The 26,021-nt window shown below is 50.1% G+C and overlaps 1 protein-coding gene across 1 annotated transcript in view; it reads right to left on the bottom strand.

Moving 5' to 3' along the window:
• The window catches only part of BAZ1B (bromodomain adjacent to zinc finger domain 1B), a 428,988-nt gene that overhangs the window by 156,309 nt on the left and 246,658 nt on the right, over positions 1–26,021 (bottom strand). The window contains exon 11 of the mRNA XM_030186030.1: positions 12,006–12,183. Within this exon, the coding sequence (XP_030041890.1) occupies positions 12,006–12,183 (178 nt within the window). The remainder of the gene's footprint in view (positions 1–12,005; positions 12,184–26,021) is intronic.

The raw sequence follows: 26,021 nt of genomic DNA, 5'->3' as shown, positions 1-26,021 counted from the left end.
ACAATGTGATTTTCCGGATTTAATTTGTGATGTGCTATCTCTCACTGTTACCAATAACCTACCCTTCAATTATGGGCTGCTCATGTCTTTGTCAGTGGGCAAACTTACAAAATCAGCAAGGGATCAAATACTTATTTCCCCCACTGTAAGGACCAGCACTTCCAGAAGTACCTTTCTGAGAAATGGGAGGAATACGCTACGCACAACGCCCAACACGAAGATCAGGCCTCTTTGTACTGGTCCGCCTCCAAAGCAGTTTTGCGAGGAGATATTATTGCATATGTGGCACGCATGAAAAAGAAAGCGGTGGCCAGTGTTCTGGGGCTAGAAACACAATTGCAAATAGCTAGGCGGGCTCACGCCAAACATCCATCGGCACAGACACTCGAAACCCTAAAAGCTACACAGGTGACCCTCAACACGTTATTACACGAAAGAGAAACACATTCTCAGTGGTATAGGAAATATAAGTTGGAGCGGTACGGAAATAGACCGGGACGGTTAATGGCCCGAATAATAAAATCTGGAGGGGGCTCACGGGCAACAGGCTGCTTGTTCTCACTGATGGGGTATCCCTAGCCCCCAGGCTCACTCAAAACAACAACCATGGTCAATTGGGCCTCGCAACGGCGAGGACATAACTGAGTTTGACCTAACAATTTATCCAACTAACAGAGTGCAGCCTGGAACAGAATAAACATGGGCCTAGGGGGGTGGAGTTGGATTCTTAACCCGAACAGATTCTGAAGCAACTGACTGCCCGACCGGACTGTCGCGTCGGTGGTACCTGCTGCAGGCAGTAATGAGATGTGTAATGTGTGGACAGATGACCACGTCACAGCTTTGCAAATCTCTTCAATAGTGGCTGCCTTCAAGTGGGCCACTGACGCTGCCATGGCTCTGACATTGGAGCCGTGACATGACCCTCAAGAGCCAGCCCAGCCTGGGCGTAAGTTGAAGGAAATGCAATCTGCTAGCCAATTGGATTATGGTGCGTTTCCCCACCAGCCACTCCCCTCCTGTTGGGATAAAAAGAAACAAACAATTGGACTGTCTGTGGGGCTGTGTCCACTCCAAATAGAAAGCCCAATGCTCTCTTGCAGTCCAATGTGTGCAACTGACGTTCAGCAGGGCGGGTATGCGGTCTGGGAAAGAATGTTGGCAGCACAATTGACTGGTTAAGATGGAACTCAGACACCACCTTCGGCAAGAACTTAGGGTGAGTGCGGAGCACTACACTGTTAGGATGAAATTTAGTATACGGAGCATGAGCTACCAGGGCTTGAAGCTCGCTGACCCTACGAGCTGAAGTAACTGCCACCAAGAAAATGACCTTCCAGGTCAAGTACTTCAGATGGCAGGAATTCAGTGGCTCAAAAGGAGGTTTCATCAGCTGGGTGAGGACTACGTTGAGATCCCATGACACTGCGGAGGCCTGATAGGGGGCTTTGACAAAAGCAAGCCTCTCATGAATCGAACGACTAAAGGCTCTCCAGAGATGGCTTTACCTTCTACACGATAATGGTAAGCACTAATCGCACTAAGGTGATTCCTTACTGAGTTGGTCTTGAGGCCAGACTCTGATAAGTGCAGAAGGTATTCAAGCAGGTTCTGTGCAGGACAAGAACGAGGTTCTAGGGCCTTGCTCTCACACCACACGACAAACCTCCTCCACTTAAAAAAGTAACTCTTTTTAGTGGAATCCCTCCTAAAGGCAAGCAAGACACGGGAGACACCCTCAGACAGACCCAAGGAAGCGAAGTGTACGCCCTCAACATCCAGGCCGTGAGAGCCAGAGACTGAAGGTTGGGGTGCAGCAACGCTCCGTCGTTCTGCGAAATGAGAGTCGGAAAACACTCCAATCTCCACGGTTCTTCGGAGGACAACTCCAGAAGAAGAGGGAACCAGATCTGACGGGGCCAAAAGGGCGCTATCAGAATCATGGTGCCGTGGTCTTGCTTGAGCTTCAGTAAGGTCTTCCCCACCAAAGGTATGGGAGGATAAGCATACAGGAGGCCGGTCCCCCAATGGAGGAGAAAGGCATCCGACGCTAGCCTGCCGTGTGCCTGTAGTCTGGAACAGAACAGAGGCAGCTTGTGGTTGGTCTGAGAGGCGAAAAGGTCCACCGAGGGGGTGCCCCACTCTCGGAAGAGCTTGCGTACCACTCTGGAATGGAGCGACCACTCTTGCGGTTGCATGACTCTGCTCAGTCTGTCGGCCAGACTGTTGTTTACGCCTGCCAGGTATGTGGCTTGGAGGAGCATGCCGAACTGGCAGGCCCAACGCCACATCCCGACGGCTTCCTGACACAGGGGGCGGGATCCGGTGCCCCCCTGCTTGTTGATGTAATACAGTGCAACCTGATTGTCTGTCCGGATTTGGATAATTTGACAGGACAGCCGATCTCTGAAAGCCTTCAGTGCGTTCCAGACCGCTCGGAGCTCCAGGAGGTTGATCTGCAGATCCTTTTCCTGGAGGGACCACATTCCTTGGGTGTGAAGCCCATCGACATGAGCCCCCCAGCCCAGGAGAGATGCATCCGTCGTTAGCACTTTCGTGGGCTGTGGAATTTGGAATGGGCATCCCAAGGTCAGATTGGTCCGAATGGTCCACCAGTGCCGTGAATAACGGCAGCTGGTGGAGAGGCGGATGACATCTTCTAGATTCCCGGTGGCTTGATACCACTGGGAAGCTAGGGTCCATTGAGCAGATCTCATGTGAAGACGAGCCATGGGAGTCACATGAACTGTAGAGGCCATATGACCCAGAAGTCTCAACATCTGCCGAGCTGTGATCTGCTGAGACGCTCTGGTCTGGGAAGCCAGGGACAGGAGGTTGTTGGCCCTCGCTTCTGGAAGGAAGGCCTGAGCCGTCTGAGAATTCAGCAGAGCTCCTATGAATTCCAGAGATTGGGCAGGCTGGAGATGGGACTTTGGGTAATTTATCACAAACCCCAGCAGCTCCAGGAGGCGAATAGTGCACTGCATGGACCGGAGAGCTCCCGCCTCCGAGGTGTTCTTGACCAGCCAATCGTCGAGATATGGGAACACATGCACTCCCAGCTTGCGTAGATACGCCGCCACCACCACGAGGCACTTCGTAAACACCCGTGGGGCAGAGGCGAGCCCAAAGGGCAGCACACAATACTGAAAGTGCCGTGTGCCCAGGCAGAATCTGAGATACTGTCTGTGAGCTGGCAGTATCGGGATGTGAGTGTATGCGTCCTTTAAATCCAGGGAACATAGCCAATCGTTTTTCTGAATCATTGGCAGAAGGGTGCCCAAGGAAAGCATCCTGTACCTTTCTTTGACCAGGAATTTGTTCAGGCCTCTCAGGTCTAGGATGGGACGCATCCCCCCTGTCTTCTTTTCCACAAGGAAGTACCTGGAATAGAATCCCTGCCCTTCCTGTCCGGGTGGTACGGGCTCGACCGCATTGGCGCTGAGAAGGGCGGAGAGTTCCTCTGCAAGTACCTGCTTGTGATGGGAGCTGAAGGACTGAGCTCCCGGAGGACAATTTGGTGGAAGGGAGGCCAAATTCAGGGCGTATCCGCACCGCACTATTTGGAGAACCCACTGGTCGGAGGTTATAAGAGGCCACCTTTGGTGTAAAAAATTTTAACCTCCCTCCGACCGGCAGATCGTCCGGTACGGACACTTTGAGGGCGGCTATGTTCCCATGGATCCAGTCAAAAAACCGTCCCCGGTTTTTGCTGTGGAGGTGCAGGGGGCTGCTTAGGCGCACGCTGTTGACGGGAACGAGCGCGCTGGGACTGTCCCTGTGCCTGACGAGGCCTTCGGGCCGGCTGGGTGTACCTACGCTTGGTATAGGCGTAGGGTGCAGCCTGCCGGGCCCGGGAAAAACGTCCACCTGCTGAGGTGGATGCTGAAGGCGCCCGGTGGGGGAGCTTGTCGAGGGCGGTTTCCCGCTGATGCAGTTGGTCCACCAGCTGCTCGACCTTCTCGCCAAAAATATTATCCCCCCGGCAAGGGACGTCGGCCAGTCTCTGCTGGGTGCGGTTGTCCAGGTCAGAGGCACGCAGCCATGAGAGCCTGCGCATCACTATCCCTTGGGCCGCAGCACGAGAAGCCACGTCACAGGTGTCATATATACCCCTGGACAGGAACTTTCTGCTCGCCTTCAGCTGCCTGACCACCTCCTGAAAAGGCCTGGACTGCTCCGGCGGGAGTTTGTCAACCAGGTCCGCCAGTTGCTTCACATTATTCCGCAGGTGGATGCTCGTGTAGAGCTGGTAAGACTGGATGCGGGTCATGAGCATGGAAGATTGGTAGGCCTTCCTCCCAAACGAGTCCAGAGTACGAGACTCCCGCCCCAGGGTCGCCGAGGCGGTATCCCTCGAACTCCGTGCCCTCTTGAGAGCAGAGTCCACGACCGCCGAGTCATGAGGCAACTGGGACCGTATTAACTCTGGGTCCGAGTGGATTCTGTATTGGGACTCTGCTTTCTTGGGGATGGTGGGATTAGATAGTGGTCTCAACCAGTTCCGAAGCAGTGTCTTTTTGAGGACATTGTGCAACGGCACCGTGGAGGACTCTCTAGGTGGTGATGGATAGTCGAGGACCTCTAGCATCTCAGCCCTCGGCTCATCCACAGAGACCACGGGAAAGGGAATGCAAATAGACATATCCCTGACGAAGGAGGCAAAGGAGAGGCTCTCAGGTGGCGAGAGCTTTCTCTCTGGTGAAGGAGTGGGGTCGGAGGGAAGGCCCACAGACTCCTCTGAGGAGAAATATCTGGGGTCCTCCTCCTCCCCCCCACGAGGCCTCTTCCTCGGTGTCGGACATGAGCTCGTGCAGCTCAGTCCTCAACCGGGACCGGCTCGACGCCGATGCACCGAGGCCTCGGTGGCGTCGTCGAGCGGTGGACTCCCGCGCCGGCGGGGATGAAGCTCCCTCCATCGACGTCGACTCCACCTGCATGGCGGTCGAGACCGGCGCCGCAAGCGGCGTCGGAGGCCTCGGCACCGGGCTAGAGCACGCCGGCACCACAGTCAACGGCGCCGAGGGTGCAAGCACCCCCGGCGCCGGCACAGTCTGGCACATCAGCCCTTCCAGAATCCCCGGAAGGATGGCTCGGAGGCACTCGTCCAGGCCCGCTGTCGGGAAAGGCGAGGGGGCCGGTAGAGGCGTCGGTGCCGGAATCTGTTCGGGTCCAGGAGACTGCACCGAAGTGCTGGCGCCCTGACTTGGCGGTACCTCTACTACAGAGGGGGACCTCTCCTCTCGACGCTGCCGCTTCCTTGCCGTCGACTCATCCCCGGCGCCGGGAGCCAGATGCGTCGTGGGCGACCGATGACTGTGCTTCTTCGCCTTTTTGCGGTGCCCGTCATCGGCGCTCGGTGGAACTGAGGAGGAGGAAGTCGATCCCCCTCGGCCTCGAGGAATCGGGTCCGACAGGGTTCGGTCCCGAGGGCCCTGGGTAGAGGGAGTGACCGGGGCCGATTGCCCACGCGGCCTCTCACCCTTGCCTTCACCGGGGGACCGGCGGGCCGACGGGACCTGTGCTCCTGGGGTCGGTGCCGATTTCGTAGACATCGGTACCGGTACCGAAGATCCGGCCGTCGACACCGATGCCGTCAAAGTCGACGTCGAGGGGCCGTCGCAAGTTCCAAAAAGACGGTCCCGAAGAACTTGCCACGCTACCTGTGTCCGTTTCCGGAGACCGAGACACAAAGTACACGTCTTGGTATCGTGCTCCGGCCCGAGGCACTGGAGGCACCAAGCGTGAGTGTCGGTCTGCGAGATATGCCGGCCGCACCGACCACACTTTTTAAATCCACTCGGGACCTTCGAGGACATCGACGGAAAAATCGCGTTGGCAAAGTGAAAGTCGTTGATGGTGGCGGTAAAATTCACACTTCGAAAATAAATCGCCCGCGCGGCCACAAGGCCGCAACGTGACGCCCCCGCTAAAAGACGAGGGAAAACAAAGTTCAGCGGGTTTTTTTTTTTGGTTTTTTTTTAAACTAAATAGAAAAACGGAGAACAACGAAAAGGGAAAAATAGAAAATTCGCGGCGAAAGCGCGATCCGGTTTCCGGGGCTGACAGAGAGAGAGACGAACACGGCTCTCTCCAGCGCGGAAAAGAAAAGACTGAGCGGGAACGGTCGCGCACGGGCGGGAAGATGGCCGCGCATGCGCGGTGGGCGTGCCCTGCGTGCGGGACCGCCCGCGAAGTTTTCTTCCGGTTGGTGGGGGCTGCCGTGGACGTCAACCCAGTCGTGAGAACAAGCAGCCTGCTTGTCCTCGGAGAATGTTGTTTACACCTGCCAGGTAAGTGGCTTGGAGTAACATGCCGTGACGGTGAGCCCAAACCCACATTTGGACGGCTTCCTGACACAGAGGGTGAGATCAGGTGCCCCCCTGCTTGTTGGTGTAGTACATGGCAACCTGATTGTCTGGATCAATATAATTTGGTTGGACAGCCGATCTGTGAAAGCCTTTACAGCGTTCCAGATCGCCCGCAATTCCAGGAGATTGATCTGAAAACCTTTTTCCTGAAAGGACCAGGCTCCTTGAGTATGCAACCTATCTACATGAGCTCCCCACCCTAGGAGGGATGCATCCGTAGTCAGCACTTTTTGTGGCAGAGGAATTTGGAATGGACGTCCCAAGGTCAAATTGGATCGAGTCTTCCACCACTGAATAGAATTGCGAAAGTCGGTGGACAGTTCGATTACATCCGCTAGACTCCCCGCAGCTTGGTACCACTGGGAAGCTAGGGTCCATTGAGCCGATCTCATGTGTAGGCGTGCCATGGGAATCACATGAACTGTGGAGGGCATGTGGGCCAGAAGCCTCAACATCTGCTGAGCTCTGACCTGTTGAGACGCTCTAGTATTGGACACCAGGCACAGGAGGTTGTCTGCCCTTGCCTCAGGAAGATAAGCTCGAGCTGAGTGTTCAACAGGGCTCCAATGAATTCCAGCTTTTGGGCTGGAGTTACATGGGACATGGGGTAATTGATTACGAACCCCAGTAGTTCTAGCACCTGAATAGTCATTCGCATGGACTGCTGAGTGCCTGCCTTCGAGGTGCTCTTCACCAGCCAATCGTCGAGATTAGGGAACACATGTACTCCCCCGTCTGCGTAGCAACACTGCGACTACCGCTAGACACTTTGTGAATACTCTGGGTGCAAATGCCAGACCAAAAGGCAGCACATAGTACTGAAAGTGCTAAGATCCCAGCCGAAATCAAAGATACTTCCTGTGAGCTGGAAGTATCGAGATGTGGGTGTAAGCATCCTTTAAGTCCAGAGAGCATAGCCAATCTTTCTCTTGAATCATGGGAAGAAGGGTGCCCAGGAAAGCCATCCTGAACTTTTCTCGAACTAGAAATCTGTTCAGGCCCCTTAGGTCTATGATGGGACACATCCCCCCCCCCCCCCCCCGTTTTCTTTTGCATAAGGAAGTACCTGGAATAGAATCCCAGCCCTTCTTCCCCTGCTGGAACGGGTTCGACCGCTTGGGCCTGTAGAAGGGTGGACAGTTCCTCTGCAAGTACCTGTTTGTGCTGGTAACTGCAAGATTGAGCTCCCGGTGGGCAATTTTGGAGGTTCGGATTCCAGATTGAGAGTGTATCCTAACCGGACAATTTGAAGAACCCACCAGTCGGAGATTATGAGAGGCCACCTTCGGTGAAAAAACATCAACCTCCCCCCTACTGGTGAGTTGTCCGGAATGGACACTTTTACTGAGGCTATGCTGAACTGAAGCCAGTCAAAAGCCCATCCCTTGCTTTTGCTGGGGAGCAGAATGAGCTTTAGTCGCATGCTGTTAACGAGAACGAGCGCACTGGGGCTGAGCCTGGGCAGGCTGCCGAGAAGCAGGAGTGTACCTACACCTAGAATAGGTATAGGGAGCACTCCTCCTCCCTCCAAAAAGCCTCCTAGATGAAGAGGCAATAGCAGAAGTCGCCCGGTGGGAGAGAGAATCCATAGCATCATTATGCTTCTTGATTTGATCAACTAGATCCTCTACTTTTTCTCCAAAAAGATTGTCCCCCCCAGCAAGGAACATCCGCCATCCGCTGCTGTACAAAATGATCCAGGTCAGAGACACGCAGCCATGAGAGTCTGTGCATCACTATACCTTGAGCAGCGATTCTGGATGTCACGTCAAAAGTGTCAAAAGTACCCCTGGCCAGGAACTTGCGACACGCCTTCTGCTGCCTGACTACCTGGCGAAAAGGCTAAGCCAGCTCTGTAGGGAGTGTCTCAACCAAACTGGACAGTTGACGTATAGAGTCCCGCAAGTGTATGCTCGTGAAGAGCTGGTATGACTGGATCTTGGCAGCGAGCATAGCGGCCTGATATGTCTTCCTCCCAAAAGAATCAAGAGTCCTAGCTTCTCTGCCTGGGTGGGTGGGGGGGGGGGGGGGGGGGGGGGCGCCGAAGCATAGTCTCTAGCATGCCTGGCTCTCGAGGGCGGAGTCCACCACCATGGAATTGTGGGGCAACTGAGACCTCATCAACCCAAGGTCACCGTGGATCCGATACTGGGATTCAGCTTTTTTTTGGGACCACGGGGCCAGACAGAGGGGATGACCAATTTCGCACGACTTCTTTTAGTACCTTATGCAGAGGAACGGTCACAGCCTCTGTAGGTGGAGAAGAATAATCCAAGACCTCGAGCATCTCAGTCCTGGGCTCATCCTCAACCTCTACAGGGAAGGGAATAGCCGTAGCAATTTCCCGGACAAAAGAGGAAAAGGACAGACTCTCCGGTGGAGACAGTCTCCTTTCTAGTGGAGGGGAAGGATCATAGTAACATAGTAGATGACGGCAGAAAAAGACCTGCACAGTCCATCCAGTCTGCCCAACAAGATAAACTCATATGTGCCACTTTTTGTGTATACCTTACTTTGATTTGTACCTGTCTTTTTCAGGGCACAGACTGTATAAGTCTGCCCAGCACTATCCCCGCCTCCCAACCACCAGCCCCGCCTCCCACCACCAGCTCTGCCACCCAATCTCGGCTAAGCTCCTGAAGATTCATTCCTTCTGAACAGGATTCCTTTATGTTTATCCCACGCATGTTTGAATTCATCAGAAAGAATCCCAAAGGATTCATCAGAAGAGAAGTACCTGGGATCCTCATCTGACTCCCATGAACGCTCCTGCTCAGTGTCGGATAAAATCTGAGTTAAGGTGCTTCGACACTGGACCTGCCTCGACGCCAAGGAACGATGTCCTCTATGGTGATGTTGAGAGGTTGATGCCCTGTCCAACTGTGGTGAAGCTCCCTCCACTGATGTCGAAGGGGAGTCGACCTGGGTGGCAGCCGACACCAAAGGCAGCATCACGGTCGGGGACCTCACCACAGGTAAAGGGCCAGTCACTGCTGCAGCAGATGGTACAGAAGGCGCAAGCATCCCTGACACCGAAGCTGACTGACATAGCAGTCCCTCCAGAAGTTCTAGAAACAAGGCCCGGATGCACTCGTCAAGAGCTGACATCGGAGAAGGTTGCAGGGTCGATGGGACAGGCGGTGTCAGAATCCGTGGAGGCTCGGGCGCAGGAATCGGGCTGCTAGGAGACAGACGCATCGGCACCTCCTGTATCGAGGGGGGGAGCGATCCTATCGGTGCCAACGCTTCTCGGGTGCCGACTCTCTTGACGTCTCGGAGCTCCCAGTACCGTGCATCGAAGGAAAATGATGACGGTGCTTCTTAGCCTTCGCTCGACGCCAGTCATCAAGACTCCTCGGTACCAATGAGGATGTGGAATTCTCACGCCTCCTAATAGCCAGGTCCGACAAAGGCCGATCCCGGGGGGCCTGCATAACAGGAGACCTCGAGGCAGGTGGAGACCCACTTGACACCTCACTGCTCCCAGCATGAGTTGGTCTCATAGCAGCCATTACCTCTCTCTCCGACGTCGATGCCGTCAGCAATCATTGTCTAGGGTTGGTCCCGGGTCCAGTTCGCAGAGGCAGTGGGTTCTCAAAGAATGCACAATCCACACGGGTTTGGGTAACAATGATTGCTGACAGATGCTCCCTTCGATGTCGATACCGCCAAGCTCGGTACAGATGTCGAAGGACCAGACTGAGCCTCAAACCTTTTTTTTTTATCTTAAGAAAAAACAAAAAACAGAAGCGAACAAAATCACAAATGAAGAAGACTCTTCCTGGGCATGAGAGGAGCAGAAAACGAACGCAGCCGCACCTCAACGCAGAGAAAGAAAAACTGAAGTGCTCACGCGATGGGTGGGAAATCAGTCCGCGCATGCACGGTGCACACACGCCAGAAGACTGGCAAAACTTTACTTTTTTGCTTGCAAAAATTTGACAATTGCTGGGCCGATGCGGACGTCGTCCCACATGTGAGAACAAGCAGCCTGCTTGTCCTCGGAGAACTACTCTTATGATGAAACTTTGTGTAAGGTGGATCTGCTATTACGGACTGAAACTCACTGACCCTGTGAGCTGAAGTGACCACCACCAAAATTTAGACCTTCCAGGTCAGGTACTTCAGATGTCAGATATCAAGTGGCTCAAGTGGATCTTTCATCAGCTGGGTGAGAACAATGTTGAGGTCCCATGACACAGTGGGAGATTTGATAGTACAAAATACTGCCATAAAACTTAACAGAAAAAAGAAATTTGACCACGCTACCCCACTCCTAAAAACAGCCCACTGGCTTCCCCTACCTCAAAGTATCATTTACAAAATACTACTATTAGTTTACGAAATCAATCAGTCGGGGGAACCACCATATCTCTTCTGTCTACTAACTCCCTACTCTACGATCATCCTTTCAAAACCTTTTGGTTGTACCATCCTGCAAACAAAATAATACACCAACATACCCGAAAGGCAATTTTCTTAGTTCAAGGTCCAGAACACTGGAACAAATTACAACACTTCCAAAACCACTCACTCGACAATTTTAAAACAGATCTATAAATGTTTCTCTTCTCCAATACCTACTCCTAACCCCCTGATTCCCCTATTGTAATCCATAGGGATTAGCTTGTCAGACTGAATAGACCAGACATCTCTCCCCTCTATATCACCATCTTCTCTGTCCTATCAAAAATTGTAATTCTTCCCCATCCCTTCTTCTAATTTTCCTCTCCCTTTACTCTATTTTTAGATTGCAAGCTGCCCAGATATGTTTTGATAGGTGGGATAGTAAATTTGAAACTTGAAGATCCAAGTCAGCAAGTATTGACAAAAATGTTTATCCTGTTATCTAATGGAGTTATTCCAATGAGCACTGAGATCTCCAGGAATCAGAAAGTTAGTAAACTGTACAACTGCTTCAGTGAATGCTAAAAAGAAAGAATCCCAGAGCACAGGGTCAGATGTTGGAATATATTAGCAAAGTAAAACGTTACGTGGATAATATGTCCTAATGTAAACAAGAAGTGGTTTAGGTATTAAAATCTAAAAGTTCAGTTGACAAAAACAGGTTAAAAACAATGACAGCTACTGTGCCATCCCTTTTTAGAATTGTGAGAAGTGGAATAAGCTGAGTAGTTGGAAGGAAGGCAGTGAGAAAGAATTGTCTCCAATTCATGTTATAGCAATGATTTTGAACAAGTGAGACAACATATTAGATGTGAAAGTTGGGGTTCAGAGAGCTATGAGGACTCAGAGAGCAGGGGAGGGTTCATAAAGCAGGGGAGGTGACAAGAGGGGAGAAAAGTAACCAAACAGTGCATGCACATGAATGATTAACTAAGATCGGATCTAGGGTGGTGCCCCCAGGATACTGGGAGGGTAGGATTCCACCAAGGTCATTACAGAAACAGTAAGGTAGATCATACCTCAAAACGGTCGAAGAGGTGGTTGTGGACATATTGAAGGGTATGACAAGTAGACATATAATCCAAAATGAAAATAGGAGTCGCCCAGTAACATCCTCATAACATCAAAGGGAGGGTCAAATACAGAGTTACACATCAGAGGAGCAATGGAACAGCACTCTCTCAAATGACAGTACTGGTCTCATCTTCACAATATTCTGTTCCTTACCCTGGCTTCAAACTCAGAAGTCTCTTCAATATATCCCAGTCCTCCCTTCTGCAGCCGAGTGGCCACCTCAACGAGGTCACTTCGAAGGAAGTTCAATAGCTCCTGATGCCCATCACAGGACTTCAGCCCTAAGTTCTGTTTGCGAGCCAGGTGAGTGGAATGTACAATGTCCTGGTATCTGTGGAGAATGGAAGAGAGCAAAATTTTCCTTCTGGAACTTTAAAAATGTTATACTGCATTATATGTGCTCAGCAGAAGAATTCAGAGTTCAGATCAATTTTATTTCTCACATGTATCCTGCAGTCTCAGAATAGAAGTTTGGTTTAAAACTTCCTTCAGCACCACTGTCATTTTACATCAGAGGCTGACAATTTCGGTTTAAGAAACAAACTGTTCCAAAATCCTTTTCCTGTCTGGTTTCAGTTTCAGCCAAAAGGTTATTATAATTCCACTCATGTTTTCGGTTTTAGCAGAAAATGACCATGTGTTTTTGGTGGAAGCTGAAAATTTGTGCTTTGTCCCATTTGTCTCCCTCCCTATTTCCCCATCTGTAGGCCTCCCAGGCCTATTTTACAATCCCTGGTGGACTGGGGTGTAGTTGGGACAGCAGCAATCTCCAATTACCTCTAACTATTGAGGCTCTGCTGCCAAAATGGCTGCCCTAATTGGGGCATCACTCCTGTGTCGACTACACCACCAGACCATCAGGGTAGTCTGGGGGTGGGAAGGGGTGCTACTTTTTTTTTTTTGCACTGTGATTGCAAGTAATGCATTTATAATTTTGCACAATAGCTTACAGGGTAGTGTGCGCCAAATAAATGTTTTTGATACAATATTTTAGCGGGAACTTAAGTTTGTAAATTTGAAGATAAGCTCCTTAGCAATCAACCTCTCTGTGGAGTTATGACATCAGTTACATTTCATTTTTCATTAGCTGCGCTCCATGTGTATGGAAGTTATTTTGTTTGGAGGTAAAAGACCATCTTTCATTATTTTTACATAATTATATTCTGGCTTGGATACTGTGGATTTAGATTGAGGTTTTGGTTGAAACTAAGTAATTGGTTTTCGGCCAAAGGCTTTCAGACAGTTTTGGTTTTAGCCAAAACTGAAAAAGCGTTTTGGTCAGCATCGACTTTACATATTCTGTTAGCTCCAATGTTCTTCAAAATTTCTCTTTTAACACTGTTAGATTACAAGTTGACTGCAGCCTACTGTTGAACACAAACTAATGAGAAAACTTAAATCAAAGGGTCCTTATCACAGACGAAATTCCAGTCCCTAACTCAGGAATACAAACTGGAGTTGATTACCTATAAACTGAGTTCGATTCCCACTTCAGGCAGGAAGTTATCACTGAGTGCAGTGTCTCCATGTGAAAGTGTTGAACCCACAAGAAGGCAGAGTGGAGGAGTGGCCTAGTGGTTAGGGTGGTGGACTTTGGTCCTGGGGAACTGAGGAACTGAGTTTGATTCCCATTTCAGGCACAGGCAGCTCCTTGTGACTCTGGGCAAGTCACTTAACCCTCCATTGCCCCATGTAAGCCGTATTGAGCCTGCCATGAGTGGGAAATCGCGGGGTACAAATGTAACAAAAAAAAAAAAAATAATAAGTCAGGAGGGAATGAAAAGCAGGGTCATGTGTGAAAAACAGTCACTCAATTGTAGGGCTGGCCCGGCTTGTAACTGAAATTGCCTGAAGGCAGGAAAATCAATCACTGAATTCTCTTAAGAAAGAGGTTTCCTTGGAGCACAAGGTGCAGATCCCATGTTCCTGAAAAAGCAAGGCGCAGTGCCCCGTAGGGTGCACAGAGACAAAAATAACATGGCGCTGTGCCCCGACGGGCATGCGCTCCAAGGCCAGCTGGGAGCGAGAGAGGAAGGGGCAGGACCCCGACGCTCATGGCTCCCCGCTGGCCATAGGAGGGGCTACCCAAAAAGGGGTTAAAAGCCCCAGAAGAGAGCAGGTACGGCCTCTTCGGTGGCCAGGTCAGCGGACAACGTAACCCAGCAGACGGCGCGATCCATTACTTGGTCGGCGACCACGTGCGTCCCCCACCGCCGATATCCAGTCCCGGAGCCTTAAGGAGGTCAGAACGCGCTGCAATAGACAGCCGGCGGGATGGGGTTCGGGGGCGCAAGGGAGGCAGTGCAGCGCGCACTAGGCCGCGCCGTATGCCGAATTGTATATCCCGGCCCCAAGAGTGATTCTTTGTGGCTCAAAATGCAGCTCTCACGAGCCGTAGTAATAGGGATAGCCCGCAGGACTTACTTAAAATTTTTCGTGTGCAATCTGGAATCTCTGCAGGCTGCATGTTATAGCTCCTCGTGCTGGCAGGCGCGCTCATGGGGAGGCGGGCATTCCGGATAAAAGGTCTCAGGTTAAAGTGATAGCTCCTTACCTTTCTCTTCTTTTCCCAGCTTTAGCGCGTTGCTATTCGGTATTAAGTTTCCTGCATGTCTGTAAGTTTCCTGCATGTCTGGCTCATGTGAATTTGCCAGTTTCACGAGTCCACGCTGCCAGCGATTAAAAAAAAATATATATTTTATTTTATGAGACGCAGACCTAGAGACAGGAGCTCCTTGCTTGTAATAGCCGGTGTAGTAATATCGCGACTGGCCAGCAGAGGGCAGCGTGGTACCTTAAACAGACATGCGATGAACTATTGTATAGTAATATCTCTTAGCCTACGAGCCGCTAAAAGCGGAGACCAGGTAAATGGTGCTGCAGGTAGATTGGGCTGCGCATAGCTAGGCAGGACACAGCCACTACCAATAGGGAGTAGAGGAGTAGCCGGGTGGTTAATGCAGCAGGCTTGGAAGCTGGGATGTGGGTTCATTTCCCCCTACAGCTGCCAAAAATAAATAAATAAATAAATGAATAAATAAATACATAAAGCTAAGTTTTCGACTGGATTAGTACAGCGCATCCTTGACAGACTAGCGCTAACTTGTGAAATTAGGCGGCACAGGTAAAAGTAACAATTACCATTAGGGGTGAGATTCCCGAAATACTTTCATGTATGAGGTGATCCTAACAGTTATCTTTTAAGTCCCATAGATCCTCTTCTATCGACATATCACCATCCCCTCCATCAAGCAGTATAGAAACAACACTGGAGGCAGAAGTCGCTACCAGCTGCCCCACCCGGGAGAGGGGAGCGGAAGACGAACTCAGCACACCTCAAGAGCAGGAAGGAGAGAGAGCTGCATACGAGAGCGACCCGAGCGAAACAGCTGGGAAGAAGGCCACGGCAAGCGGGGCGAGCAAAGGAAAGAGCCAAAGAAAGCAAGCAGACACAAGATCTGAAGGGCAGCCCGCCCCCACGGAAGCAGCCACAACTTTGCGGAAGAAAAGAAGCAAGAAGACGACCGCAGCGGGTCCCCTGCAGCAATCGAGTGGTGCAGCCAGCAGTCCGAAAACCTTCCATTCTCAGCAGATACCGGGCTTCGCAAGCGATTGGCCCCACCCGACGGCTGGCTCCGGATGGACTCCGCCATATGCAGCAATACAGGGTGCTATGCCACAGACCACGGACAGCGCGGGGCCAGCGGCAGGACACGGCCAGCAATCAGGCGCGCCAGCATGGCCTTATGTCATGGGCTGGGGATACCCGCAGCATCCTCCCTACTTCGGGGCTTGGCCGGGATTTGGCCCCCCCCCCCCCCGTGCCAGACATGGCAATCGCCAATAGATGCAAGTCATGTGACACCTGCGCCGGCCTCGAGCACCCCAAGACCCAGTTGTGGGTGCTCTACACCAAATCCCCCCAGGCCGGAACCCGCAGGTACGTCCAGCGGGGTGCATGGACCTGGGAAGGTAAATGCTAATACGAATGTTGGGGAGGGAATGGCCAGGGCTGAGAGGGTAGTGCGGAGAGCGAGGGAGATAAGGGCACACACACTGAGCGAGAAGGAAACAGCGGGGGGCAAATTACAGCAAACAAAGAGACAGGGCCCCCACCAGGCAAGAAAGGGAAAAAAGAAAAAGAAAAAGAAGGGAAAGAAAAAATTCAGGCATAGCAGCTCAGACAGTGAGAGCAGCTCAGATTCCTCGTCCTCATACTCATCCTCCTCTTCGGAGGACAATCATGAAACAAGGAGCGCCGAAGGAGCGGCAGCAGTCAATAAGGACGACCGTCCCACTCCACTAGTCGCTCTGCCTCACATATAGAGATTAGTACCTAAATCCACCAGGAAAAAAGATAAAGAATAGGAAATACTTTGACATATTTCAAGTACTCGAAGGAAAGAAGCGGCACAAGAAAAGAAAGGAGGACGCTAAAGATAACACACACACACGGGACAAAGGCACACAGAAATCAATAGTTAACTGGCTGTGGGCCTTCCTCAGGGTAATAGATGTATCGGGACATGCCGATCCCACCCAGTACAGCCCAATGCTAGCCTACGCCCACAACATAGTGCAGGCATACAAAGATTATGAGGGACACAGATGGTTAAAATATGATGAAGACTACAGAGATAGGATGGACGATTCCCCGCCCTAGGGTGGGGGGTGGATGAACGTAGATCTGTGGTTACACAGCATGGCAAACAGGGGGCCACTAGCCAGCGCGCAGGGCAGACCCTTTCGGGCAGGCAGACCAAGCAGCGCGGGGAGAGCCTTGTGGAATCAAGACGGGGCCTGTTGGCGATTCAACCGAGCAGCGTGCACTCAGCCTAACTGCAGATACAAGCACGTATGCACAGCGTGCGGAGGCCCTCATCCCGCCATCAAATGCATCAAAAAACCACCAGATAGAGCAGCTGCACAACCATAACTTAGTACACAGGGCCATGGCATCCTCCCCGGTCAACCTACCCGCTATGCGGCCATGGTTGGCACGATACACAAAAAAGGATGCGAGTTTAATTGAAGACGGCTTTGCACACAGTTTTAGAATTCCCTATCATGGCACACCGACAAGACGAGTGGCTAGGAACTCCCCATCGGTCGTGCGGCTTTACCATGAGGCGAAGACACGCATCGATAAGGAGGTGAGTTTAGGGAGGGTGGCGGGCCCCTTCCATTGCATGCCGTTCGAACACTTCATCGTATCCCCACTGGCAATTATCCCAAAAAAGGAACCTGGAAAATACCGACTCATACATAATCTATCCTATCCGGCTGGGGATTCAGTGAATGATTTCACCTGCAGTTCCTGGGCATCGAGCTGGATTCGTGCGATATGGTTTCGCGACTACACAGCGACAAAATTGACAAAATAAGAAAGGTAATAGCAGAGGTGGCAAGCAGAGAGAAGGTCACACTGCGGGAAATGCAGTCATTGGTAGGCAACCTCAATTTCGCTTGCAGAGTGATCGTAATGGGTAGGGCATTCCTACGCAGGTTATCCAGCTCGATGTCCGGAGTACAAAAGCCGTCACATCACATCAGAATAACGAGAGACATGAGGGAGGACCTCAGAGTATGGGATATGTTTCTGAGGCAATTCAATGGCAAAGTAGTATGGTTAGAAGCCCCGATATCCAACACCGATTTGCAGTTATACACCGACGCAGCTGGTGGGATAGGCTTTGGAATCTACTTCCAAGGAGAATGGTGTGCAGACATATGGCTACTTAGTTGGAAGGAACAGAACCTCACAAGGAATATTACCTTCTTAGAACTTTTCCCATTTGTAGTGGCAGTCGCCATATGGAGGTCGAGGCTCAGAAACAGGAGAGTAGTTTTTTGGTCCGACAACAGAGCAGTTGTGGACATAATAAATAGGTACACAGCGCGATGCCCGGTTGTAGTAGACTTGGCGCGCGAGCTAGTAAAATTGTGTCTATATAACAATATACTACTGCGCGCAAAGCATATCCCTGGCACAAGCAACCCCATAGCTGATGCTCTCTCTCGTTCAAAGTGGGAAGTCTTCCGGAAACTGGCACCACAAGCGGCAACGAGAGGAGAGCCTGTACCAGATTACCTATGGAGATTCGGAGCCCCGAGGCGTGGAGGTTGCTGAAACAGTCCCTGGCACCGCGAACGTGAAGAACTTACAATGTAGGGTACCAAAGAGTATGCTCCTTCCTTTATGCACAGGGCTGGCGCGAAGGGCCAGTGCCCGAAGGCGCAATCACGGAATATATCATCCGTACAAAACAGGAAGGAGGGACCCTCAGCTCAGTAGCCTGACAGCTGACAGCGTTCTCGTTCTTTGCGAAAATAGCAGGGTGGGGTGACCCAAAAAACAGATTCGTAACCAAAAAATTGTTAGAAGGCTGGCGAAGGGAGCGTGGAGCCAGACCAGATTGGAGGCTACCAATCACGCATGACTTGTTGATGGAAATATGGCAAGCCTTAGCAGACGTATGCAATTCCAGGTACGAGACCCGGCTTTTCCGGGCAGCATTCACGCTGGCTTTCTTTGGGGCGTTCAGAATATGCGAGCTGGTAGCCCCATCCAAGAAAAACCCGGCTCCCGCCGGCCTACAATTAGGCGACATTACGATATACAATAACACAATGCAAATAGTAATCCGCAGGTCAAAAACGGATCAGCTGGGCAAAGGACAGACAATCACACTGACGCGAGTCAAATCGCTCAATACTTGCCCTTTAGCAAACATCAGAGTACCTAGCGCTGAGGCCCACAGGAAGCGAGGCGCTACTTGTACACATAGATAGATCCCCCCTTACCCTCTTCCAATTTACGGCAGTATTACGCAAATGCTTGACCACGACAGGGCGCGACCCAGGGAGATTCGGAACACATTCCTTTAGGATAGGGGCCGCCACCTGCGCAGCTTCACTCGGCCTGCCACCACCGTCCATCAAAAAGCTAGGCAGATGGAAATCAGAAGCCTACAAGGGGTACATTAGGGAACAGTCCCTTGGGCAACAGGGCCATCCAGCCAAGATGTAATAATTCACATTATTCTATGTTGCAGGGTCACAAACGATGTGGATTGTCGGCCACTCCTACATTAAGTGGGCCGCACGCAGAGCGGCGGCAAGGCCTGGGGGCCTCCACTTAGGTCTGGCCTTAAGAGGAGTACAAATACAGTGGATGGGAGTTGGAGGTATGAAATGGAACCAGTTAGGCACATTGCTGAGGTGCAAGGCAGACAATTTAGCTGCACCAATGGCCATAGTCATACACCTAGGCGGAAACGACATTGGAACGCTTTCCGGCGTCAAACTGGTACAGGCAGCGAAGCGCGAGCTGTCCATAATCTCTCACCTCCTCCCCGAAACTAGTATTGTTTGGTCAGACATAATACCCAGATGGAGACACAGGAACTCCAAATTGTGGGGCAGACCCAGAAAGAAAGTGAACAGGCAGATCGCAACTTGGGTGATGCGCAGGGGTGGATGGCACATCACACACGAATGGGCGGATGATATGTGCGAAGGACTCTTCTGGAAGGATGGCACGCACCTCTCTGACATAGGAAATAACTTATTTAACAATGATATGTCAACTGTGCTAGAGTATGTGATTTCAGCACAACAGGCCGCAGCTGTAGGTGGGGGTGGGCCGGGGCAAGCCGGGCTACCCCGGCCTGGTAGCGGGGTACCCAAGCCGGATGGGGTTAAATAGGCAGCTGGCAGCTGCGATTACGGTACGGCCCCCTTGCTGTGCGGCGGGGGGCTCTCTACAAGCTTAGCCAGTCTTGCTAGTGCGGCGGACTTGGCTTGGGGGTTATTGAGCCAGAGGCTGAAGCGGCTTGGGTATGCCCAGGGTTAAGATATGTTTGTATTTGAAATAAAGCTGCGGCCCAGTTGTGCCACAAAGAAATACCATGTGTGAAGTCTTTATTGGGGTTATAGTGGTAAAGAGAAGAATGGTGGGCCCGAGGGGTCTCGGTGGCCTATGTTGAAGCAAGGCGCAGTGCCCCGTAGGGTGCACGGAGCCAAAAATAACATGGCGCCATGCCCAGACGGGCATGCGCTCCAAGGCCAGCTGGGAGCGAGCGAGGGAGGAAGGGGCAGGACCCCGATGCTCATGGCTCCCCGCTGGCCATAGGAGGAGCTACCCAAAAAGGGGTTAAAAGCCCCGGAAGAGAGCAGGTACGGCCTCTTCGGTGGCCAGGTCAGCGGACGACGCCCAGCCCGCCCTCCACAAAAAAAAACAAAAAAATTCATGATGTACAAATAGTAACATATTAGATGACGGCAAAAAAAGACCTGCACGGTCCATCCAGTCTGCCCAACAAGATAACTCATGTGCGCTACTTTTTGTGTATACCTTACCTTGATTTGTATCTGTCTTTTTCAGGGCACAGACCGTAGAAGCCTGCCCAGCACTAGCCCCGCCTCCCAACCACCAGTCCCGCCTCCCACCACCGACTCTGCCACCCAATCTCGGCAAAGCTCCTGAGGATTCATTCCTTCTGAACAGGATTCCTTTATGTTTATCCCACGCATGTTTGAATTCCATTACCGTTTTCATCTCCACCACCTCCCGTGGGAGGGCATTCCAAGCATCCACCACTCTCTCTGTGAAAAAATACTTCCTGACATTTTTCTTGAGTCTGCCCCCCCTTCAATCTCATTTCATGTCCTCTAGTTCTACCGCCTTCCCATCTATGGAAAAGGTTTGTTTGCGGATTAATACCTTTCAAATATTTGAACGTCTGTATCATATCACCCCTGTTTCTCCTTTCCTCCAGGGTATACATGTTTAGGTCAGCAAGTCTCTCCTCATACGTCTTGGAACGCAAATCCCATATCATTCTTGTAGCTTTTCTTTGCACCGCTTCAATTCTTTTTACATCCTTAGCAAGATACGGCCTCCAAAACTGAACACAATACTCCAGGTGGGGCCTCAGCAACGACTTATACAGGGGCATCAACACCCCCTTTCTTCTGCTGGTCACACCTCTCTCTATACAGCCTAACAACCTTCTAGTTACTGCCACCACCTTGTCACACTTTCGTCGCCTTCAAATCCTCAGATACTATCACCCCAAGATTCCTCTCCCCGTCTGTACCTATCAGACTCTCACCGCCTAACACATACGTCTCCCGTGGATTTCTACTCCCTAAGTGCATCACTTTGCATTTCTTTGCATTGAATTTAAATTGCCAAACCTTAGATCATTCTTCTAGCTTCCTCAGATCCTTTTTCATGTTTTCCACTCCCTCCCGGGTGTCCACTCTGTTACAGATCTTAGTATCATCCGCAAATAGGCAAACTTTACCTTCTAACCCCTCGGCAATGTCACTCACAAATATATTGAACAGAATTGGCCCCAGCACCGATCCTTGAGGCACTCCACTACTCACCTTTCCCTCATTCGAGCGAATTCCATTAACCACCACCTCCTGGCGTCTGTCCGTCAACCAGTTCCTAATCCAGTTCACCACTTCGGGTCCTATCTTCAGCCTGTCCAGTTTAAGAGCCTCCTGTGGGGAACTGTGTCAAAAACTTTGCTGAAACCTAAGTAGATTACATCTATAGCTCATCCCTGATTCAATTCTCCGGTCACCCAAAGAACTCAATAAGATTCGTTTGGCACAATTTCCCTTTGGTAAAACCATGTTGTCTGGGATCTTGCAAATTATTGGCTTCCAGGAAATTCACTATTCTTTCCTTCAGCATTGCTTCCATTACTTTTCCAATAACTGAAGTGAGCTTACCGGCCTGTAGTTTCCAGCTTCTTCCCTATCACCACTTTTGTGAAGAGGGACAATCCATCTGTCCAACACAAATAGATCTCTTACGAGAAAATCCTGTGTTTCAATCATTGCAGTTCAAATAAATCAAATGTATCTCATCTGTAGAAGTTGCCCCATTCAAAGGCAAAGCATGCAAACGTACATGCAACATAGCACAGGAAAGTTGACACGTGTCTCCAACAACTAAAATCCATTCACTGAACAGTGTGTTGCTCATAATACTTGCATTGCAATTGTACTCTCAAGACCTAAAATGGTCCAGGTTTTGCATTACGAATCCTCAGGGGTCAAGACTAAAATAAAATAGAACAGCAAATACTGCAATGCAAGTATTGTGAACAACACGCTAAAGCAGCACTCCAGGTTTCTCTTTACCTGTTGATGTAAACCATCGCCACTGCACTGTTGGAAATCAGCTGTGCTACCTTGCCTTTCAATATGGACAGAAAGCCCTGCAGTGCTATGCATTTGACAGTGGTGATGGTGGTGCATCTCCACAAGCAAGGAATCCAAGTGCATCCGTACTTGGATGACTGGCACTCAAGTTCACCCAAATAAATGATGGTGACAGTAATGGTAATCTGCGTCTTGGGAGTGGCTCGGCTGAGCGGTGCACCCTCTCAAGAGCTGGAATACCTGGGATTGTGGTTCAGCATCAACTGGGGAGTACCATGTTGCTCCCAATTAAAATGGATGATGAAGCTACATGTCCAAAAGAGCTCTTTGTGGGCAACAGCCCATATGCGAGTTCTTTAAAGGGTGGTGGTGTTTCGTTTCGCCTCCTTGCTCCTAAGGGCTTTCATATTCAGCTTACCTGTCTGGAGTTGTTCAGAGGAGCCTGGCTGAACAAGCCAGTCTATCCACTCAAAGGGGTCCCTACTGGGTGATGGTGACAAGATGCAGTTCTCTGGTTGAGGTGCCCATTGCCTCAACCAGCTCATCCATCCAAGAACAGATGAACTTGGATTCCTTGCTTGTGGAGGTACACCACCATCAAATGTATTCTGAAAATCCAGACACACAATATCAACCGGCTTATTACCCAAACTTTCAAAATATGCAGCAAATAGGAAAGGTAATACTTCCCTTGCCTAAATCCATGTTGGTTTGGTTCCATTAATCAATGCCTATGTATATGTTCAGTAATTTTGCTCTTTATATAGCCTCTACCATTTTGTCCAGCACCAAGGTCAGGCTCATTGGTCTAATTTCCCAGGTCTTTTTAAAAGCACTGTGTTTCATTTCCACTGTAAGTTATTACTAATTAATGTTAGCTAATCTTTTAATAACCAACTTAAATGTAAACCGCTTAGAACTTGTCAATAAAGTTATAAATTCCAAATTAAATTGGCAAGCTTCTAAAATCAAGAATAGTACCTGAAGACTGAAGATAGTAATTTGTAACTTAATAGATATGCAATTGTGTGTGTGTTCTTTTTTTTTTTTTTTTTTTTTTTTAACAGTTTTATCAGCACTCTGGGGTGTATACCACCCATCACAGTGATTTGCTACTCTTTAGTTTGTTAGTTTTTCCTATTACATCTTCCAGGTTTACAGAGATTTGTTTCGGTTCCTCTAACGCATCACCTTTAAAATATCATTTTTAGCATGGTTATCTGTATCACATCTTCATCAGTGAATACCACAGGAAAGAATTCACTCTCTCTCCATTATGGCCTTGTCCTCCCCAAGTGCCCCTTTTACCCCTCAATCATCTAGTGATCCAACTAATTTTTTTACTTATTTTTTTGATTCAACTATACTCTAAAAATTATACGTTCGATACAGATCCAAGATGGCATATTAGGGGTTAGACGTACCAGCTGTTGCTGTTCCAGGTTCTGGAAAGTCTGCCAACTTGGAGCGTTTCCTGGCCCATTCTGGAAATGGGCAAGCGGAGAGGGAAGGTAGGAAATTTTCCCTTGACTCCCGTTGCAGTCCCGGCAATGAAGCAGGCAATGTTAGACAGATTTGGAGTGCCAGTGAGCCATGTGATGACCTCTCCTCTACTGGAACTCCCAAATTAGCGTCGGTCAGAAGCATAGACAGGGTTTTTCTCAGTCCTGTCAAGCAGACGGGAACACCCCCACCCCCCGCAGCCAGAAGTGGAGGAGCTTCGGGCATTCTTGCACCAAGCGCCAATGTGGTTGAAGATTAAGGTTTGCAGGGAGGTAATTTGCCTGTAGCAGTTGAGACTCTGGAGTCTGGTCAAGAGATAATGGTTCAATCCGCTATGAAAATGTTACTTTTCAGTGTTCTCTTCCAGGCAAAAAGTCTACCCATTCCTGCTTTGCCATCTCAGGTTTTTGTAAAAAAAAAAAAAAAAAAAAAAAAGTCGTCGTGACTTTGGAGTCACTTTAAGACACTATTTATGATACACACTTCTCTGCAGCTTTTAATTATGGAAAACTCAAGATATTAAGGTTATTTCCGAAGCAGTTCTGGTGCAGCCATAGGCCCAGCAGTCCAATAAATTTGAATTTTATAAGTTCAGAGACTGGAGAACTTGGGAACATCCTCAAAGATAACTTTTTACATCGTCGTTTGGAATAGCTGGAGAACCAGTGATCAGAAGTCCAGCGCTGTTCAAATAGTGCAGGTATTTACTGCCCCACTGATCAGAGATAATAGCATGCCCTTTAAGCATGTTCTCATCTTTGCACATAGGGGAAAACTACAGGAGGATTGTGCTTGAGCAATCCTCCCACACTAGGTTCACAGGTCCAGGCTGTCAAAAGCCTGGACCTATCAAACGAGATGGAGGTCCATGGGACCCCCAAGACCTCCACCATATGCCACCCATAGCCCCCCCCCCCCCCCAAGAAAGCAACATGGGGGGGGGGGGGGGGAGTCCAGTGGACCTTGGGCTCCCCCCAACACCTCTCCCTCCGATACGAGGGCCCGGAGGGCTGGAGAAATAGTGGATCCCCATGCACCTTAACCCACCCCCAACACACAAAAAAGAAGCCCTGGTGGGCCAAGCCAGCGCTCTGATCGTAGGAGAGGAACAGTGCCTTAACCCTAAAAGAGCTCAAAGCTGGCATTAGGGCTAAGGTTCTGTTCCTGCCCCCACACCCCTCCGGTCAGGAGTCCGTTGGCCCACCGCCCCCCTCCAGCCCCCACAACACCCAAAAAGAAAACCCTGGTAGCCCAAGTGGGCTGCCGCTGCTTTCTGGTGCTCTAGCGGAGTCCACACCCCCCCCCCTCGTACCACTATAAAGAGAAGCACACTACCCCCCCCCCCCCCCCCCCCCCCCCCCGTACCTCTATATCGGAGGAAGGAGTAGCACATTCCATCCTCATCCAGCACCTCTTTCAAATGGCAGCACCCTACCCAGTGCATCCTGGGATGCGCTGGATTGGGCCTTCCTACCATATAACGGGACCAAACTAGGCCCTACTGTGGCAGGAATTTTAAGTTATAAAATTATGGGGAAAAGGGTATGCAGACTAGCAAACAAACACATTTAAGAAAAAAGAAGCAAACTTTATCAATATCCTACAATTCCTGACATGTTACAATTCTGACTTGGGATTTGGAATACGCACACTGAATTTAGTATAGGGCAAATGGTTTTTGCCCAGTAGCACACGAAAATTTTGTTGTTGTGCTGTGTTGGTGCCAACAACAAATGACAACTGGGAACTGGTTTAAAAACTCCACTAATTTATTTCACTGCACATTTTTAAAGTGACTGGGACCTCCACTAGTTACAGCTGAACCAACTTGTCAAGCACTAAAAGTGGTTTATCTAACGAGTTTTTCATCTTTATATAAGAAATATTGATTCCATCTCAAAGAGACATTATAATATCTTAGATAGGCAGGTGGCGGAGTGTAATGATGTACTAGCAGGAACAACACATTCAACGACTGCCAGTCAGTCTAGAGGTGGTTGTCCAGTCACTACTTGAATGCAAAAGAAAAATTGAAAAAAAAAAAAAGAGTTAATTTAATGCCAAGAAGTGCAGAGTGATGCACTTGGGGTGCTGAAACCCAAAAGAGGGATACCGGACAGGATGGGAGAAATGAGTAAGCTCGACTCAGGAAAGAGACCTTGGGGTGTTGGTGTCAGAGGATATGAAAGTGAATTAACAATGTGAGAAGGCGACGGCTGTGGCCAGAAGGATGCTAGGCTGAATAGAGAGGGGCATAATCAGCGGAAGAAAGGAGGTGTTGATGCCCCTCTCATCAGTTGTTGGTGAGGCCCCACTTGGAGTATTGTATTCAGTTTTGGAGGCCGTTATCTTGCTAAAGATATAAAGAGAATGGAAGCAGTGCAAAAAAAGCTACAAAAATGGTATGGGATTTGCATTACAAACCGTACGAAGAGAAACTTGCCAACCTGAACATGTATACCTTGGAGGAAAGGAGAAACA

The sequence above is a fragment of the Microcaecilia unicolor genome, chromosome 13 (assembly GCF_901765095.1).
Source record: "Microcaecilia unicolor chromosome 13, aMicUni1.1, whole genome shotgun sequence".
Lineage (NCBI taxonomy): Eukaryota > Metazoa > Chordata > Amphibia > Gymnophiona > Siphonopidae > Microcaecilia > Microcaecilia unicolor.
This window is presented reverse-complemented; position numbering and strand designations above follow the sequence as displayed.